We start from the raw sequence: 20,393 nt of genomic DNA, 5'->3' as shown, positions 1-20,393 counted from the left end.
AAAAAAAAAAAAAAAAAAAGAAAAAAAATATTATATATATATATATATATATATATGTATTAATTGAAATTTCATAACCCAGAATATATATATTATATAACATAAATCATTTATAACATATACATAAATATATATATATATATATTTTTTAAATGTTTTGATACAAATTATGAGCATATTTTAGTGAAGGGACATTTGGGTGTTCGACTTCGGTAAATGTTACACATTCAGGTTTGATTGAATTTCCTTTGAATTTTAAGAAAGCTCCTTTATTTTTCATAATATCACAATAATTAGGAGCACTAAAGACTGTATATAATTGTCCATTTTGTTCAAGAGAATAACCTTCATCTCTTACTTCATGAGATCGAATAATAAGACTTAGATTATTAATTTTTAAGAAATTTTCAGTAATATCTGTACCAAATGAAAATCCAATACCTCTTTTAGATGGTTTAAAACCTTTTTCTTCATTTGGATCAGACCATAACAAATCGGTCATAACTCCTTCATCTAAAGGTTCTTTATTTCTATCAATTTTTTCGATATCTTCTAAAGTAGTATCTGTTTTACTAGGTATACCACCATGACATATAAAAATGTTTTTATTAAGAACATATGCTAAAGGTAAGAATTTAAAGGAATCTGAAAATAAGACATGCATTTTTTCATCATATTTTTCTTGTAATTCACCTAAGAAACCATATATCTTATTCATATTATCCGTTTCATGATTTCCTCTTGTTAAATATACATTATTAGGAAATGTTAGTTTAGCTAGATATAAAAATATAATAACTTCAACAGAAAAACTTCCTCTATCTACAAAATCACCATTAAATAAGTAAGAATTTTTTTCAGATGGATACCCATTAATTTTCATTATATTTAATAAATCATAATATTGTCCATGAACATCACCACATATTGTCAAAGTTTCATCTTCTTCTAAATTTAAATAAACTAAGGTAGGTAATTCTTTTAATAATTTAATTACATCTAATACAATTGCACATACACATTTTTTGTTCAATTTATTATTTGGTATACTTATATAATTAGCTACTTTTTTCAAAAAATCAAGATTTAAATTATTTCTATCATATATAGGAGCTTCCATATTCTCTATCTTAAGAGAATCAAGTACTAATGTTTCATAATAAGGCATTTTTTGTTCTAATTCGATAGCTTTCTGAAATTGTTGTTCAAAAATAAGTTTTTTACATTGTTTCAATTTTAATTCTGAATTTTTATCTTTTGTAAGTTTTAATACTTTTTGAAAACATTCAGATGCACTTTTTAAATCTGATAAAAGTAAATAGGAACACCCTTTTCTATAATACGCTTTAGCGTAATATGGATTAATTTTAATAGCTTCATCAATATCTTCTATAGCTGTTCCATAATTTTCTAATTTTATATGACAAAAAGAACGATTCGTATAATATATATGTAAATCTGTTTCTTTTATACTAATAAAATCACTTTTTTTACATATAGTACTTTTATTATAATATTCTTTAAATAATTCTTTATCTTCATCATCCACTTCAACATCATCATGTAAATTATTTGTATTATTTTCGTTATCTATATCCGAAACCTTATTAGGATATGGTTCAAATGATTTTTTTATTAAATCTATAGCTTCTGTATAATATCTTAGAGATATAATATAATTATTTTCCTTGAAATATTTATTTCCAATATTTTTTAAAGCATCACATGTTTTTAATAATTCAAGACAAATATCTTTTCTTTCTTTATCACAATGATCCGTTTTGTTATTATTCAAAGGATCATCACACTTATGGTTTTTTGAATATTCACCAATTTCTAAATGAAAATCATTTTTTATTTTTTCATCATTCATCAATACTTCGTCCGTTTTTTTTATATCTTCTTCTTCCACATTATGGTTGTTTAACATAACATTTTCCTTATCTTCTTTTTGGTTATGTTCTTTTTCTATGTTGTTACATTTATTAACTTTCTCTTCATTTATTGTATAAATAGTTTCATTATCCTCATCGACATTCTTGTCCATATCTTCTTCAAATCTATTTATATTATTATCTTCTATCTTAACGTTATTATTTATTTTCTCAGTAACAATTACCATTTGCACATTTACTCAGGACAAAAAATAAAATAAATAAATATATATATATATATATAATATATATATATATTTAAAGTGAAAAAAACAATTAAAATCAAATCACATAAAAATAAATAATATTACACATATATATGCTAAAAAAATCAATTTTTATTTATATATTAATTATTATAAAACTGAAATTTTTTTTTTCTATGTCTTATATAATAATATTAATTTTTTTTCTTTTTCTTCTTTTTTCTCATGAAAAAAAATTTTATAATACAAATGAGGAAAAAAAATAATTAAATAAATAAAATATAATTACATAATATAAATAAGGAATATATACGTATATAATATTATATATATATATATATATATATATATATACATTTATATATGCCCACTTAATTTGGATAACCTATACATATAACTATATATTTCATTATAATTAATAAAATATCTTTATTTATAATAATATGCTTCTTCTTTTTTTTTTTTGTGTATTTCAAATATAAACAAAACTAAATATAGCGAAAAAATAAGAAGAAAGGAAAAGATGTAAAAAGTTTATAAGAATATGTTAAAACATGTAAATAAAAAAGGAAAAAAAAAATAAATATACAATTAAAAGGATAAAAATATCCATATTTGCATAAAATTTATATTATATTCTACTTATTACTATTTATAACATTATATTATATATAGTTTTTTTTTATATATATATATTACCTTTATTTTTTGTTTTGTTTATTTTGTTTTTTTATTGTTTTCTCTAAATATTCTTTTCCCCTTTGGGCATTTACTCAAATGAAAAAAATATATCTACTGAATAGTAATATGTAACAGCTATAAAAATAATATACATATATTAGAAAAATATAAAAGTAAAGAAAAAAAAAAAAAAAAAAAAAATTAAAAGAAAAGAAAAGAAAAAAAATAACTGATATATTCTTATGTAATACAATAAAATGATATCAAAAAGAATATATAATATTTATTGTAAAGTGCTAAACAGAAAAACCAAAAAAAGAAATATAATATTATATATATATATAATATGTATTTTATTTATATATTATATATATTATAATAGGTATGGTATATCATCCAATATGATTACATTATACATATAAGCATATATTTAAATTATATATTACTCTAATAAGAAGTTTATATATAATATTATAACCAATATCATATATATTATATGTATATATGTACATAATATTATATGTTATATTATATATATATTATTTAGTTTTATAATATTATTTTTTTTCTTCTTTTTAAAATATATGATACTTTAAAATATATATATATATATTATTTTTTAATGTACTCATTATAGTAAAAAAAATTATATTTATCTTTATTACTTATATTAGTTAAAAGAAAAATTCTATAAAGATGCAATTTATTTTAATATTAAAAAATTATAATATGAACTTATCATGAGAAAGGAAAAAACAAGTTTGTATATACTATTTAAATAAAATATTTAAAGGGAAATATTATAATTAGTTTGAGCAAGAAATTTCATTTAAGCCATCTTAGCACAGTTGGTAATGCGTTTGATTCGTAATCAAAAGATCGTGGGTTCGACTCCCACAGGTGGCTTTTGTATTTTAAAAGAGAAAAAAAAAAATTGAAATATTTTAAATTATATTTTAAGAATTTTAATAATATATAAATTATATATATATATATAATTATAAATAAAAAAAAAATAATAATAAAATATAAATAGAATACCTATATAAAAAAGTTTATTAAAAATAAAATATATTATGGAAAATATAATTTTAAAACATTCATTTGAATTCTGTTATATTATTATTTTCCTTTTTTTTCTCCTCATTCTTAACAAAAAAAAAAAAAAAAAAAAAAACAGGGAAAAAGTTGCATTTAATTTATAATAATATATTTCGTTATATTTCTTTTTCCTTTGATTTAATGTATTCATTTTTAGAAATATTATATATATTTCCTTTAAATCAATAATGTGGAACACATTTAATATTCATTAAAATATCTAATATGACAAATTCTTTTAAAAAATAAAAGAGTGTTATAATATATAATTTTTTTTTTATATTATATTAGAAAAAAATATATATTAAAAAAAAAATAATAATAATAATAATAAATAAATAAATAAATAAAACATATATATAAATTCATTATATATATATATATGTATATATATATATACAACTAAAAAATTTATGTATTCTTCAAATTTAAAAAAAAAAAAAAAAACAATAATACTACAAGTATATTTTATCCTTTATAAATATGTAAAAACAAATGATAAATAAATGTATGAAAAATGGCAACTTTCATTATATATAAAAAATTAGAAAAAAAAAAAAAAAGTTATATATATGTATATATTCATATATATTATGGTAAAAATGCATATATGCCTATATATGTTTCTTTTTTTATTTTATTGCCCTTTTTAATATTTGTTAGTATATAAAAACTTTTCCAAATCCTTATATATCAGAGAATCTGGACCATACGTTTTAATAATATTTTTTTTTGCTTTGTGAATTAATCCTAAGCCCTCATTTTTTAAATCAAGGAAAAGAGCTAGTTTCCCAGTGAGGAAAATATAATAACCATATATTGGGGAATATTTTCCATAAGAAACTTCAATAGATTTTAAATATTGATTTGCTATATTATAAGCCAATTTAAATTCATGTAATTGTATAGATATATATAAAATTTTTGCTCTCATTTTTTGAAGAGAGTATTTAGCATGATGATAATAATTTGTTAAATAATCAATTTTTGATTTAATTTTATTTAATGATTGTAAGACACTTTTATTATCATATGTGTATTTTTCATTGAATAATGTTTCAAGATATACAGTTTCTTTAAACGTTTCTTTTTCTTTGTCTACTAAGCCTTTTATAATATTATCACCAACTTCTGCTTTACATAACATACATCTCCAGACATTATCAATATTACTTTTTTTTAAAACAGGATAAGTTTTAAAACTACTTTTATTTATATAACATTGTTTACGTTCTAATTCTGATATAAGTACTATTTCCATATATCCTAGAAACTTTTTACAATTTTCCGAATTTGTACATACAATTTCGGTATTAAAAATATTATGACATTCTGATGCTATATTAACTTTACATAATTTACATGAACATGTAAAAAAATATTGATCCATACATATAGATAATCTTGTACATCGATCAAAAGCAATATCTATATAGCTAATAGTTAATTCTTCACCAGGATATACATCCATTAATGTTCTAATATATAATTTTTGATTTCTAAAAACTGTAACACAATTACTTAAACAAGAATGATTAAAAAAGGGTACAGGTTTTTTATATATTGCTAATCCAGCTGGTTCTAATTCATTATCGATAATTTGTAAACTATTTTTAGATATCTTAATAAATTTTTCTATAATATTTTTAAGTATACTTTCATTATTATCAAAATTGTGAAATATCTTTTTCCTTTTACTCATAAGTGCAACTGCTACTATATATGCTGGATATTTTAATCGTTCATATTTTTCTTTACTTATATCTGTACTACTACCACAATAGTCATAAAAATTAAAATGATTTAAGTAACAATTAATAACTAATCTCATAGTTATAGATGGACAATATCTATCAAATATATTAGATCGAAATATATCACATTCTTCTCTATGAGATTTCCAAGCTCGTTCTAAACACATATCACTACAATATACCACATATTTACAATTTGGACAACATATACATTTATTGAATTTTTCTAAACAATAAAAACACGTATTTATTATCTTAAAATTATTCTTCTTATTATTCTGATCAATAATTCTAGGAGCCATATATTTAACACATAAGGGAATAAATATCTCGGGATGTGATTCTACCAAGCAATATCCTGCTCGTATTTGATTTACTGCAACAACGCATTTTCCTCTATCTTCTTTATATTCTATTTTAAACATATTCTATTATCAAAAGTTTATGTATTAATATATAAATTAATATAATATAATATAATATATATATATATATATATATATAATACATACATATATTTATGGAACATAAATTTAGTATTTTTTACATTATAAAAATTATGCATATATATATATATAATATTATTATTTATATATTATATTATTAATTATAAAATAATACTTAACAAATATATAAATATATATATATATATATATATATGTATTATTTTTTATATTTCTCGTATTTTATTAAATAATATTATGTATACATAATAGTATATACATATATATATTGCAGAAACAAAAAAAAAAAAAAAAAGGAACAAAATTATATATATCAAGGGAATAAAAAATATATATATATAATAAATAAATAAAACAATTTTTTAATTCTGGAAAAATAAATAAAATTATATGTAAGCTTCAAATTTTTCTTTCAAATGAAAGAATAATATTAGGAAGTTTTGTAAACTTTTGTAGATTTATAAAATTATTCATATTTAAAAAAAAAAAAGAAAAAAAAAAAAAAAAGAAAAAAAAAGTCGTGCTTAATTATTTTCAAAAGGAATATATATAAAAATACATATATTAAAAATATTTTCTATGTAAAACATATATATTATATATATTATATATATATATAATATATTATATACCATATATTATATATTATATATATATATTATATATATATATATATATATAATTTATTACATAATATGAATATTATTTCACTGCCTATAAAATGATATACAAAAGAAAAAATATATATGTATATATTTTTTTTTTTCAAATATATGAATATTATAAAAAATTATAATTAAAAAATTTATATAATATAATAATTTTTTCTATAATGTCCTTGTCATTTCTTATTCATTTCAATATAATAATATGGTTATGTAGAAATATAATATTAAATTATACTTATATGTATTCACAAATTGTTATGAATCAATTATATGTAAGGTATAAATTTATCCGATCAATTACTTTATATATATATATATATATATATATATATATATATATATATATATTTCATTTTTATCATTTTGAAATATCAAAAAAAAAAAAATTTCCAATAAATATAACAATAATCATCATGTGGTTATATATTAATAAAAATTATTATATACATATAGATAACATTATAATTATATGAACAGATATATAATTGCAGATCATCCAAAATATTTAAAAAAAAATGTATATATCAAAATATCTATGAATATAATTTTATTAATATTAGGAGGATATATATTTTTGTAAAATGGTTCATTATAATATATTATTTATTCATATTAGGCTTTAAAAAAAAAATTATGACTATCATAAAAAATCGCTGTTGTTTATTTTTAAATCATTTAAACAAAAAGAGTACATGCATTCTTATAAATAATAATAATAAACATGGGATCTTAAATCATCCAAAAAAATTTATTAGGACATCTAAATTAAGCTTAAATGTTTTAAAAAGAATAAAATCAGAAAAAAATATAAATATTAAAGAATTGAATAAATATTTAACAGATGATAATAAAATGAACTTGGACATTTTTAAAAAATTAATATATAAAGCTAAAAATAATAATGAAAATGAACAAGAGAGTGTTGAAAATTTATTATTAATATTAGTTTTATTTAATAAATATTATCCATATTTTGAAGATAATTTCTATTCGAATTTATGCTTGGATATTAATAAGAATCTTTTAAATTCTATAAAATTTAAAATACATTATCTATATACAAGTAAAATGTTAATTCATACAATGAATATATTAACAAACTTAAATTTAGTTGATAATGTTTTATTAGAAGGATATATGAATAAATGTTTTTATTTTATAAAAAATGATGAATATAACATAGAAGATTTAATTCATTATCTGTCCATTCTTAATAAAATAAGTATAATTCAAAAAAATATGTATTGCAAAAAATTACAATCGTTTAATTGGTCGTTGATTAAAATTATATGTGACAAATTGACATATAATTTTGATCATCTATTTATGTTATCTGATAAAAATAATCATTTTTCTTTTTTTATAAAAAAAAATATTAATGAACAAATTAAAAACCTTTCAAATGATATTAATAATAAAGTTAATAGAACATATCATAAGATAAATTATAATGAAAAGAAAAGTTCTATTATACAAAATAAAACAAATGTCCATAACATTTTGGATACTCCTTTGATTAGTCAAAAATCATATAATATAATTCAAAAAAATCAAAACAAAATAAATCAGGAATATAATATTATATGTAATCATAATCTATATATTAATAATCTCAATAGAGGTCAACATCATATGAAATTAAATAATATTCAGCACCAACAGAATAATAATAATTGTAATAATGATATGAAAAATTATGACCATAATAATAATTCCTTGTATTCTAATACACTTACAATTGTTGAAAAAAAATTGTTCATCTTAGATACACTATTAAGTATTTCAAGAAGCTTAAAAGATTTAAATTATGTCCATTTAAAATTAACAAATGAAATTGTAAATAAATTGAAAAATGAATTTCTTAATATATCAGATGAAGATATAACTCTTTATATAGATAATAATTTAGTAAATAAAATATTTTATATTATGCAATGCTTATTATATTTAAAACTAGATTATCATATGTTTTATAAAAGTGTTCTCAATATGTTTATGAACTATTTGCCATTTTCAAACAATTTAATAATGCTTTTTTTCCTGCTAGCGAAAAATAAATTATTTCCATCTAAAACGATACATATATTTGATTCAGTTTTTTCAAAAAATATAAAACAAAAGGTTTATGATACAAATAGTTTAATTATTTTATTAGAATCATATTCTATGCATAAATATAGACAAAGTGATCTCATAGGTGATATATTATCATATTTTATGTATTCAAATATAGAGCATAATATTTATGATAAAAATATAGATAATGAAACACCAAAGATATCATATAATAATTCGAATATTCTTTTAAATAAAATAAATACATTTGATCATAATTTAGAAATGAGTTTATATACTCCAGATGATAATATTGTTATAAAAAATAAAAACAATTTTTATGATGAAAAAGTAACTAAAGGAGCAAATAAAAATGATCCAACTTCTTTCATTTTCTCTTCATCTCATAATATAATAAAGAATAATGAAATGGATAATCTTAATGTACATGATGATAATCAAAATATTAAATTAATAAATAATAATAATAATAATAATAATACTTTATATAACAATTTATATAATAATCAATTATGTCAAGAAAAGTTAAAAAATATTGATAATAAAATGAATAATTATTTTACCTCTATAAATATTTCTGATAAAGTAAAAATCTTTTATAGTTTATTCAAATTAGATATATATGATGAAGGAATAATATATCACATAAATAATATTTTAAATAATGAAAGAATACATGAAATAAATTTTAAATTATTAATAAAATTGTTATTAGGTTTATGCTATTTTTCTTTTGAAAAGGTTGATATTTACAATTTAATAATTACCAATTTGATAAAATATGATATAATTCTGGATAATGTTTATTTAACTCAACTCAAAATATGTGAACTCGCCATAAGAACACAACATGTGCCTAATGTACACAACCATTTAAACAAAGAATCTATTGAATATTTAAATTGTATAAAAAATAAACAAAAAACTATTGAATATCATGTTAAATCAGATTTACAAAAAAATGTTAAAAATATTTTATTAACGTTTAATATAACAACATTAGAAGAAGTAACCATAGGCCCATATAATGTTGATTTTGTAGAAGAGGATGAATCATTTTTTAAAATACCAAAGAATTATATACTTCATCAAAATAAACATCTAATGAATCATAAACATTATACAAATGACAATAATAATAATTCAATAAATTCTCAAACATATGTAAAACAAAATGATGTAAATAATGTAACTAATAAATTTGAAAATAAACATAAAAAATTAATAATTGAGGTAAATGGAGAACATCATTTTTATAAAAATACAAAATCATATATATCCTTATCCAAATTTAAACATAAATTGTTAAGTGATTTAGGATATGTTGTTATTAATATACCTTATTTTGACTGGGCTATTTTAAATACAGATTTTGATAAAAAAGCATATGTTAAAAAATTAATCTCTGACCATTGTGATATACAAATAAGAAACATCATAAATTTAAATCAAAAAAATGAACACATTAACAAAAAGGAATTCGATCAAATTTCTAAAACTATTCAACAGAGCAAAGAAAAAACAGATTTATTAACTAATATAGAAAAATTACGAAAAAAGAATAAAATTAAATTTTTAAAGAAAAAAATTAAGCATATATAATATATATCATTTCCTATTTCAAATATATACAACGTTGTTTTTCTTTTTCCTTTTTTTTATTTGTTTAATAAGATGCAATTTTTTTAGTCTTTTTTTATTTATTTATTTATTTTTTTTGTATAACTTAACACATTTAGAATAATATATATATATATATATATATATATTAATAAATTTGTAATATAATTAGATATATAACCAATTTTTTATGCTTTATAACAAAAAAAAAAAAAAAAAAAAAAATTAAGATAATATAATACATATATATATATATATATATATATTAATAGAGAAAGAATTTATAAAATTATATAGTTCTTTAAAAGGGAAAAATACATTATTGTTACAAGAATTATCATAGTAAAATATATACACATATAAAATGTTAATAAAAATGCACATTTTTTTTTATTTTTCTTTTAATATTATCATGGAAAAAAAAAAAAAAAAAAAACATTATACAGAGAATAATTTATTCCTTCATTTAAAACATTATATTTAAAATATATATATATATATATATATAATAAAAATAATAATATATGTTTATTGTGAACTTAAAATATATATAATTGTAATTATTTTAATAGGACTGTAATTAATAAGAAGAATATATTCTCTATTAATTTGAATCATCAGTATAAATTTTATATATCCTTATAAGATAACATACAGGAAGCACATTATATCATATGTAAATATATATATATAATATTACAATATGGTAACATTTAAAAATTGTCAATTTCTTCTTGAAAGTCCACATCATCTTCTGGGGCCTTTTCTTCGGTTTGATAATTTTTGAATGTGTTATATCCATATGTATTTTTATTTGAAACACCCTCAACTATTGGACCTGCATAATTTGGATGGATTCTTATAATAACCTTCTCAGGATCATCTTCATTAGTTTCTGATAACAGTTTTATATCTTGATTTATTAATCTGTTAATAATTTTTTTTAATTTATAAATCCATTCATCAACTTGTTCACTCGATTCCGCTTTTGCATATACTTGAAGATATGTTTCAATTAATTGATCTTGTGTAATGCTTTCATTATTATTATTAAATTCGAATTCTTTAATAATTTCAAAGATTATAGCAGATATATATTGATATTCACTAGCTTTAATTGTTGTAATTTTTTTGTTTTGTTCAGTATTTTCAGTTTCCTGATCCAATTTATTAACCTTGTTACCCATTAAGGAATTATTAACTTTATCAAATTCTTCATCCAAGTTGATTTCTTTTTCGTTTGATATTTTCTTCATAGATGCTTTGAAAATGGAACATGCAATTTCTACATGCTTTACATCTACGAAATGAGAAAATTTTAATTTAGCTACAGCTTCACTTAATCTAATAAGCGATTCTAACTGACGCACAGTCATTCTCATAGATCTTTGTGCACCTGGAGAATATTCAATATTTCTAAAGGAAACATAATAATGTATTAATTTATATTTTGCTTCATCAGTTAATAATGGCTTGACTCTTTTACTTAATTCTAAATATATTTCTAATTTAACAGAATCCAATTTTCCTGCATTTGCTCTTAAATGTTTTTCAGCTTCTTCTCCACAATGCATAGAAACCAAATGGTTAGCTATACTAGTATCTTTATCAATATCAATACAATCAAGCATAGTATAAAATAAATCAAAACGAGATAATAATGGTGCTGGAATATTTACATTTTGAGCAAATGTTTTTAATGTATCATATCTTCCATATTTAGGGTTGCAAGCAGCAAGAACAGAAGCTCTTGCATTTAAGGTAGCTTGTATACCAGCTTTTGTGATTGAAATGGTTTGTTGTTCCATAGCTTCATGAATAGCTACCCTATCTTTTTCATCCATCTTATCAAATTCATCTATACAACAAATACCTTGATCAGCATACATTAATGCTCCAGCTTCTAAAACAGTATCTCCTTGATCAGGATCTCTATGAACAGCTGCAGTTAAACCAGCAGCAGTTGATCCTTTTCCTGATGTAAAAATTGCTCGAGGAGCAAAACTTTCAACATATTTTAATATCTCACTTTTGGCTGTACCTGGATCTCCTACAATACACATATTAATATCTCCTCTTAATTTACAATTTGATGTAATCTTTTGTACACCCCCGGTCATCATTAATAATGCTCCTTTTTTAATTTCAAGATTACCCCAAATTTTTGGTGCTATACATTCTGCTAAAATATCTATAGTATTTGGATGCATTGCAATATCTCTTAACCATTTCAAATCATCACAATTAAGAATTTCTTCACAATTTATATCTACTTGCGTTTGTTCATCAAAATTATTATCTTTCTTAGAACTATTTAATTTTTCTATTTGACATGCATATATACACAATTTATGATTTAAATCTTGTACACCAACACCTTTTATCCCAGTTAAACCTTGTGATACTAAAGAGTTTTCATTTTTCTTTAAAAGTTGTCTGGCTACACTTCTAGGTACATCTCCTGGTTTCATTAATGTTGGAATATCTGGAACCACAATTAAACATCCTGTAACTATAATACGATCTCCTGCATGTACACTATCTACAATATCATTTCTTAATATTACATCCATATTTCTAGGCATAGAACCAGGTGGACTTTCTTGAGCAATTTCTTGTAATCTGATTTTTTGCCAATCAACAAAATAGGATTGTTCCAAAACGAGAGACCAATCAGACATATTACTACAGCTAGCTGAAGGACATTTACTTGGTTGTGTATATCTAAATTGTTGCTTAACACCATTTATAATATTACCGCATTCATTACATTTAAAAGCTGCTAATGTTAATTCAGGTCTTACATCAGATGTTCTTGTAACTTGTCCTCTGACACTAATCATTTCTCCAAGCATTTCACATCTTAAACTTCGTAAGGAATGTATAGGATTCTTCTTATTATAAAACCTTAAACATATTTTTCCAACTTCTTTCGTTTTTATAGGATTAATGCTTTCTGCTAATAACTGTACTTTTTTTTCAAAAATATCTAATATTCTTAAAAAGTGTCTTTTTATATACATATATAATTGACTACCTATATCAAATCTATTTTTATCAGTTGGTTCCCACATTAATACATGTTTCATATCAACAATCAAAACTTTATTTCTTGAATAAGAATTTTGAAGAATAGAAAATAATAATAGTACATAATGAGAATCTTTTGCTATTTCTAAATTACTTGGAAAATCAAAATTTAAACTATCTTTCCAAATACTATCACCATCATCATCATCTTCTTCACTTTTTTTTTCAGAAAATGTTTTTAAAAATTTCTCAAATACTTTCGCCATATTTTGATCTTGAACATATGATGGTTCTTCTTCATCATCATCATCATCTTCTTCCTCTTCCCCATCATCAACTAAATCATTTACACTCATTTGAGAATTTTCGTCGATTCGCCTTTTCTTCTTTTGAAAACTCGAAGTTTCATTATTACCAAAGGCACTATGGGCATCTAGTCCGGATAATTCACTTTCATTAAATATAGCTGACATTTTAAGTATATAATCTCAAAAAATATATGTGCGATGTGCTAATAAAACATAAATATAAATAAATAAATAAATATATATATATATATATATATATATAAAGATTTTCTTATATCGATATTTAATATATATAATACTCTTTCGTAATTAATTATATTTACATTTATTATTATATGAAGAAAAATGATATTATGAGATATATATCTTTTTCTTTTTAAATTACACACACATATATATATGTATATATATATATATATATATTATATAATTTAAATTATTCAAATATATCAAATAACTTTCTTTATTTTTTTTTAGTAATATTTTGGATACAAAATTTATTAATGTATTCGATACAATCTCTTTTGTATATTTTACGATATATTTTAATATAATTTTTAACATAAACTTTGAGATACTTTTTAAGATATTTATGAATATCTTTTTGATATATTTTATTACTATATTTTTTAAAATATGCTTTTTTATACTTCTTATAGCATATTAAGTATTCCTTGCAATTCTTTTCAAATTTTTTACAATACTTTTTAAATTTCTTTAAGCACTTCTTTTGTTTTTTCCTTATCTTCTTTGCACTCATTCATTGGTATATCTTTATCCAATAAATATTATGTATAATTTATTTTATATATATATATATATATATATATTTATGTTTTTTCTTTTAAATAAATTATTATTTTCTTTCTTTAAAAATATCAAATTCGTAAATAAGAGGATTTTTTTTTTTTTGCATATAAATAGTATTTAAGTTTTTTACTTTTTTTTATTCGAAATATTAGATATTTTTTCATAAGTATAAATATTAAATACATAAATGTATAAATTTAAATAAGTATATATATATATATATAATATAATATATTTTAGATTATACATATTAATGCATAAAAATATGATTATATATAATACTTTTGTTTTTCCTATATTTAAAAAACGAATTGGAAAAAATTAAAGTTATAATCGTGAAAAAAATTAAATTGAAAATTAAAGAATTAAGAAAATTAATTAATTGATACTTGAAAAAAAGAATTTTAAAAAAGACACAAAAAAATAAAATTATGTATAAAAAAAAAAAAATAAATAAGAATTATATGTATGCTATACATATATGAGAGCTAAAGGTAAAAAACAAATGTGCAAAATAAAGAAAAAATAAATAAAATATATATATATATATATATATATAATAATTATATACCCTTGCATCATATTAATAAGCACAAAATGTAAATATTCATACAGGATAAAAAAAGAAGGAAACTAAATGACCCTGATAATAAATATATGTTATGGATTACATTATATATACTGATATTCCATTTTAATCAAAAACATACCTACACACACAATATATATATATAAATATATAATATTTTTTATTATATTTAAATATATATGATTTAATATATCCATTTTTTTTTTTATAAAATTTTTTTTTTTCTCCAGTCAAATAACATTTCATCAAAGTCCATTTGAGAATTTCCCATTTTCATAACTTTTTTAGGATTGTTTTTTATTTTCTGTTCTTTCCTTTCCATAATTTTATTTTTAAATTTATTTATATTAACATTTTTATTTATTTTTTTTTTTTTGATTTCCTTTAAGAAATGTTCCTTATTATCAAATTTGTCATCATATAAATAGTCAATAAAATTGTTTTTTTTCTCTTCATACATTTGTTCTGTATTTTTATCTTCTGATAATATTCTTTTCATTTCATTTTTGAGTTCTTTTATTTTTAAATTTAACTGTGATAAGGATATATTCTCTCTAATTAGTATATCCTTTTCTTCATCATCAAAAAATCCTTTTGGTATATTCTCTTTTTGTGTTGTTATTATATTATTTGTGTCCTTTTTTGTATTTATTCTTGTATATAATAAATCATTTTCAACTTGTGGCTTTTTCATATTTAATATTTCATAAATTTCGAGAATATTAAAGTTGTTCTTTTGTTCAGCATCATAATAATTATTATTATTATTATTATTATTTTTATGAAAATCATTTAATTCTTGTAATATAACATCTTCCTTTTCATCGTTTATTTCTTTTTCTTCATTGTATTTATTTCCTAGGATGTTCTTTTTTTTTTGAATTAACAATTTATATAGGTAATCTAACTCTTCATAATATGCGGAATCTTTCAATTTGTATAATTCTACATCGTTCAGATTATTATTAATTATATTAATAATATTATTACTATTGTGTAAGTTATTTTTATCCTTTTTATTACTATTTATATGTAAATCATTTAACTTTTTTTTCATTTCCTTTTCTTGTTCAGGGTTTATTATATTTGTATCCTTTGTCGTATAATTACTTTCTGTGAACACATCCTTTTCATATTTGTCATTATATTCATTTGAATCTACATCTACATCGTCATATTCTAAACTCAGTACATCATTTAAATTATTCTTTTCAATTTTTCTTCTTTTATTTAATATTTTTTTATGAAAATCATCATTTTCATCAAATTTTAAATCATCTTCATTAGGTTCAATAATTTCATACGTTTCTAAAATTTCCACATGTTCATTTTTATTATTATTATAATTGTTATCACTATTTAGATAAATACTAGTTGTATATTTATTTGTTTTTTCTTTATTAAAAGTAAGGGAACCTAATCCTTCTTCTAATATTTTTTTATCATCAATATTATCATATTGATTCATGCTATAATGTTGTGTTGTTTTATCACTTTTTGTCGTGAAATATTTTTGATTTTTTTCATTATCAGAATGGTGCAAATTTTCTGGTAATTTTTCATCAATATTATTTTCATTATTTATAGAATCAAAAAAATCATTTGGAAGATTATTATCTTCATCATTATTCATATTATTGTGTACTTTACTTTTTATGTTTTTATCATTATAATTTATATTTTCATTAAATGAATTGTCACTCTCAGTATCATCACCATATTCTAAGAAAGCATTTTGTAAGTCATTATTTTTATTTAATTTATTTACTGGAGCTTTTGGTTCATCAAAACTTACTTTTTTTGATTCTCTATTAAATGTAAATTTTTCTTTTATAATGTCATAATAATTTTTTTTTGACACTTGTATATTATTCTTTTCATCCTCTTCAACTTTAATTTCTTTATCAGTATTTTCATAATTTTTTTGTATATTTAAAAAAAGTTTATCCCCATTTTTACAATTCTTTACATTTAATTCCTTTTCTTTCTTCTTTTCATCATCATTGTCATCTTTCTTTTTTTCTTTTTCTTTTATCCTGTTCTCTTCTCGCATCAATTTTCTTCTTTCCTTTTCTTTTCTTATTAAATCTTTGATATCGCTAGACATTTTTCCTCAGTATAAAGTATAAATATATATATTAAATGGATTATATATGTAATATATATATATATAAATGCTAATTTCAATATAATATAAAAAATAAAATATCTTAAATACATACATTTAATCTCTGATATTTTATCGAAAATTACGCATTTTGAATATTATTTCAAAAAGGTAATTTTTTATTTTTAAAATAATTTAATTATGAATCTGTACAAATATAAGAATTAAATAAATATGTAATATATATCATAATATATAGAATTTTATAAATTTATTACTTATAAGGTTTATTAAATTCTTTTATATTTGATTATTATTTATTTATTTATTTATTTATATTTACATATAATAGAGTACATTATGGTATATATAATAATTACATTCCAAAATAAATCAATAAAGAAATAAATATAAATATTATATATATATATATATATATTTATTATATATTTCAACAATTCAAATAAATAGTAGTGCATATTTATTAATGTAAAAAATAAATTAAAATAATATGCATATAATATATACACAGGTTTATAATGAACAATTAATTTATATATATATATACTTTAGGACGAAATGTCATATATTTAGTTTTCTTTAAAAGGGAAATAAGGAAAAGTACCTAAAAAAAAGGACAATTTTATTAAATTTTTTTTTTTATATATAACATTTTTGGCATATATAATTATTAATTTCTATTTCTTTTTTTTGTTTTTTTTTTTTTTTAAATTAAAATATATATAAAATATGTATATAAAATAAATACATATTATAAAATTCTATAAAAAAAAAAAATATATATATATATATATATATATATATATATGTATATATAATTAACAATTTAAATTAAAGTGTATAATTAAAACTCATAAATTAAGGCATATAAAAATGATACTTTTTTGTTACTATTTTTTATTAATGTATTTATGAATCAGTATTTATTTCACATGTATAAGTTTATATAAACAGGTAATTATACGTTTATATTTTTTTTATTTTTCTTTTTTTTTTCTTTTTTTTTTTTAATTTCTTAAGAAATTATAATGTTATAGTGCTAATTTCATTATGAATACATAAATTTGTATAATAAGTCATATTGTTTTATTTATATTTTATTTAATATTTCATGTTTTTGTTCATAAAATTGTCCATATTACAACATTTATAATCTCTGATTATATATATATATATATATATATATATTCTGTAAAATTCCATGCACGTACTATATTTTATATGGAAAAAATATACGTCAAAATATATGAATTGTCTGGATTAGAAGATAAGGATAATTTTTCATGTTATATAAAAATATATTGGCAGAATAAGAAATATAAAAGTTGTATACTTCAAAAGAATCCATATAAATATAATGAAATCTTTTTATTACCTATAGACATTAAAAATAATGTTAAAGGTGGGGAAAATAATATTTTGTCCATTGAAGTATGGTCCAGTGGTATATTAAATAATAATAAAATAGCCTATACCTTTTTTGAGCTTGATCATATTAGAAGAGAAAGAATATCAAGTGAAAAGATTAATTTGATTGATGTTGTAAAGAAATGTACATTGCAAATATCTGTTCATATAATAAATAATAATCAAGATATCCTATTTTGTAACATAAAAGATATATTTGGTAATAATAAAAATGATAAAGAAATACATGATGCCATATTAAAATATGGAGGTAATGAAAGGCATATAATTAAGGAACTTCGTAAAGAAAAGGAAACTGGAGAATATAATAATATATATTTTAATGATTATGCAAATGTTATTAATACTGTTCCATCTCAGAATTATTTATTTAATGGCATGCCTAAAATTACACCAAATAATATATATAATAATATGAATAATGATCAAACAAATCATACATATTTAAAAGCACCTAATAGTTTATATAATAACGAAAACACAAATTATTCATCTAATGTACATTATAACACTTATATGAACAATTCACCTACTTATAAAAATTCAAATAATATGAATCATGTAACCAATTTGTATGCATCCAATGATTTATACAACTCAAATAATTTTAAACCTCATAGTAATGCATATAGTATGATAAATTATGATAACAATAATTATATATATCCTCAAAATCATACAAATATATATAATAGAGGATCTCCTGATAGTGATCAAACTTTATATTTTTCTCCATGTAATCAAAAGAAAGCATTGCTTATTGGGATAAATTATTATGGAACCAAATATGAATTAAATGGTTGTACAAATGATACACTGAGAATGAAAGATTTGCTAGTAACAAAATATAAATTTTATGATTCCTCAAATAATATAGTAAGATTGATTGATAACGAAGCAAATCCAAATTATAGACCTACAAGAAGAAATATTTTATCAGCACTTATGTGGTTAACTAGGGATAATAAACCAGGAGATATTTTATTTTTCCTTTTTTCAGGACATGGTTCACAAGAAAAAGATCATAGTCATATAGAAAAGGATGGTTATAATGAAACTATATTACCGTCTGATTTTGAAACAGAAGGTGTAATTATTGATGATGAATTACATAAATATTTAATTCAACCCTTAAATGAGGGAGTAAAATTAATAGCTGTTGTAGATAGTTGTAATTCTGGAAGTAGTATTGATTTAGCTTATAAATATAAATTAAAATCAAAAAAATGGAAAGAAGACAAAAATCCATTCCATGTAATTTGTGATGTTACACAATTTAGTGGATCTAAGGATAAGGAAGTTTCTTATGAAGTTAACACAGGACAGAATGCTCCAGGTGGGTCATTAGTTACAGCTATGGTACAAATTTTAAAAAATAATATGAATACACCTTCTTTTATAACTTATGAATACTTATTACATAATATACATGCTCATGTCAAACAACATAGTAATCAAACTGTTACATTTATGTCATCTCAAAAATTTAACATGAATAGACTATTCGATTTTGAACATATAATTAAGAACAAAAATAACCAACTGGGGCAAATAATTAATAAATATATAGAAAAAAATAAAAGCAAAAATAAAAAT

At 19.5% G+C, this 20,393-nt stretch overlaps 6 protein-coding genes and 1 non-coding gene across 7 annotated transcripts; 3 read left to right on the top strand and 4 right to left on the bottom strand.

The window, feature by feature from the left end:
• Positions 1-148: 148 nt before the first annotated feature.
• Positions 149-2,122, bottom strand: PRSY57_1354400 (serine/threonine protein phosphatase 5, putative; the record flags this gene model as incomplete). The annotated part of the gene is made up of 1 exon (XM_012909466.2): positions 149-2,122. One exon carries the CDS (start codon positions 2,120-2,122, stop codon positions 149-151), a length of 1,974 nt encoding a protein of 657 aa, XP_012764920.2.
• Positions 2,123-3,654: 1,532 nt separating this feature from the next.
• PRSY57_1354300 lies at positions 3,655-3,727 on the top strand. Its single transcript has one exon. It is a non-coding gene; the product is annotated as a tRNA-Thr (tRNA).
• An 844-nt stretch (positions 3,728-4,571) lies between these two features.
• Positions 4,572-6,101, bottom strand: PRSY57_1354200 (histone-lysine N-methyltransferase, putative; the record flags this gene model as incomplete). Its single annotated transcript, XM_012909465.2, has 1 exon — positions 4,572-6,101. One exon carries the CDS (start codon positions 6,099-6,101, stop codon positions 4,572-4,574), a length of 1,530 nt encoding a protein of 509 aa, XP_012764919.1.
• Positions 6,102-7,441: 1,340 nt separating this feature from the next.
• Positions 7,442-10,486, top strand: PRSY57_1354100 (RAP protein, putative; the record flags this gene model as incomplete). The annotated part of the gene is made up of 1 exon (XM_012909464.2): positions 7,442-10,486. One exon carries the CDS (start codon positions 7,442-7,444, stop codon positions 10,484-10,486), a length of 3,045 nt encoding a protein of 1,014 aa, XP_012764918.2.
• A 731-nt stretch (positions 10,487-11,217) lies between these two features.
• On the bottom strand, positions 11,218-14,007 carry PRSY57_1354000 (DNA replication licensing factor MCM6, putative; the record flags this gene model as incomplete). Its single annotated transcript, XM_012909463.2, has 1 exon — positions 11,218-14,007. One exon carries the CDS (start codon positions 14,005-14,007, stop codon positions 11,218-11,220), a length of 2,790 nt encoding a protein of 929 aa, XP_012764917.1.
• A 1,439-nt stretch (positions 14,008-15,446) lies between these two features.
• Positions 15,447-17,348, bottom strand: PRSY57_1353900 (hypothetical protein; the record flags this gene model as incomplete). Its single annotated transcript, XM_012909462.2, has 1 exon — positions 15,447-17,348. One exon carries the CDS (start codon positions 17,346-17,348, stop codon positions 15,447-15,449), a length of 1,902 nt encoding a protein of 633 aa, XP_012764916.2.
• Positions 17,349-18,590: 1,242 nt separating this feature from the next.
• Positions 18,591-20,393, top strand: PRSY57_1353800 (metacaspase 1, putative; the record flags this gene model as incomplete). The annotated part of the gene is made up of 1 exon (XM_012909461.2): positions 18,591-20,393. A coding segment is annotated over one exon (1,803 nt), but the record flags the coding sequence as incomplete, so codon positions are not given.

This window comes from Plasmodium reichenowi, chromosome 13, assembly GCF_001601855.1.
Source record: "Plasmodium reichenowi strain SY57 chromosome 13, whole genome shotgun sequence".
Lineage (NCBI taxonomy): Eukaryota > Apicomplexa > Aconoidasida > Haemosporida > Plasmodiidae > Plasmodium > Plasmodium reichenowi.
This window is presented reverse-complemented; position numbering and strand designations above follow the sequence as displayed.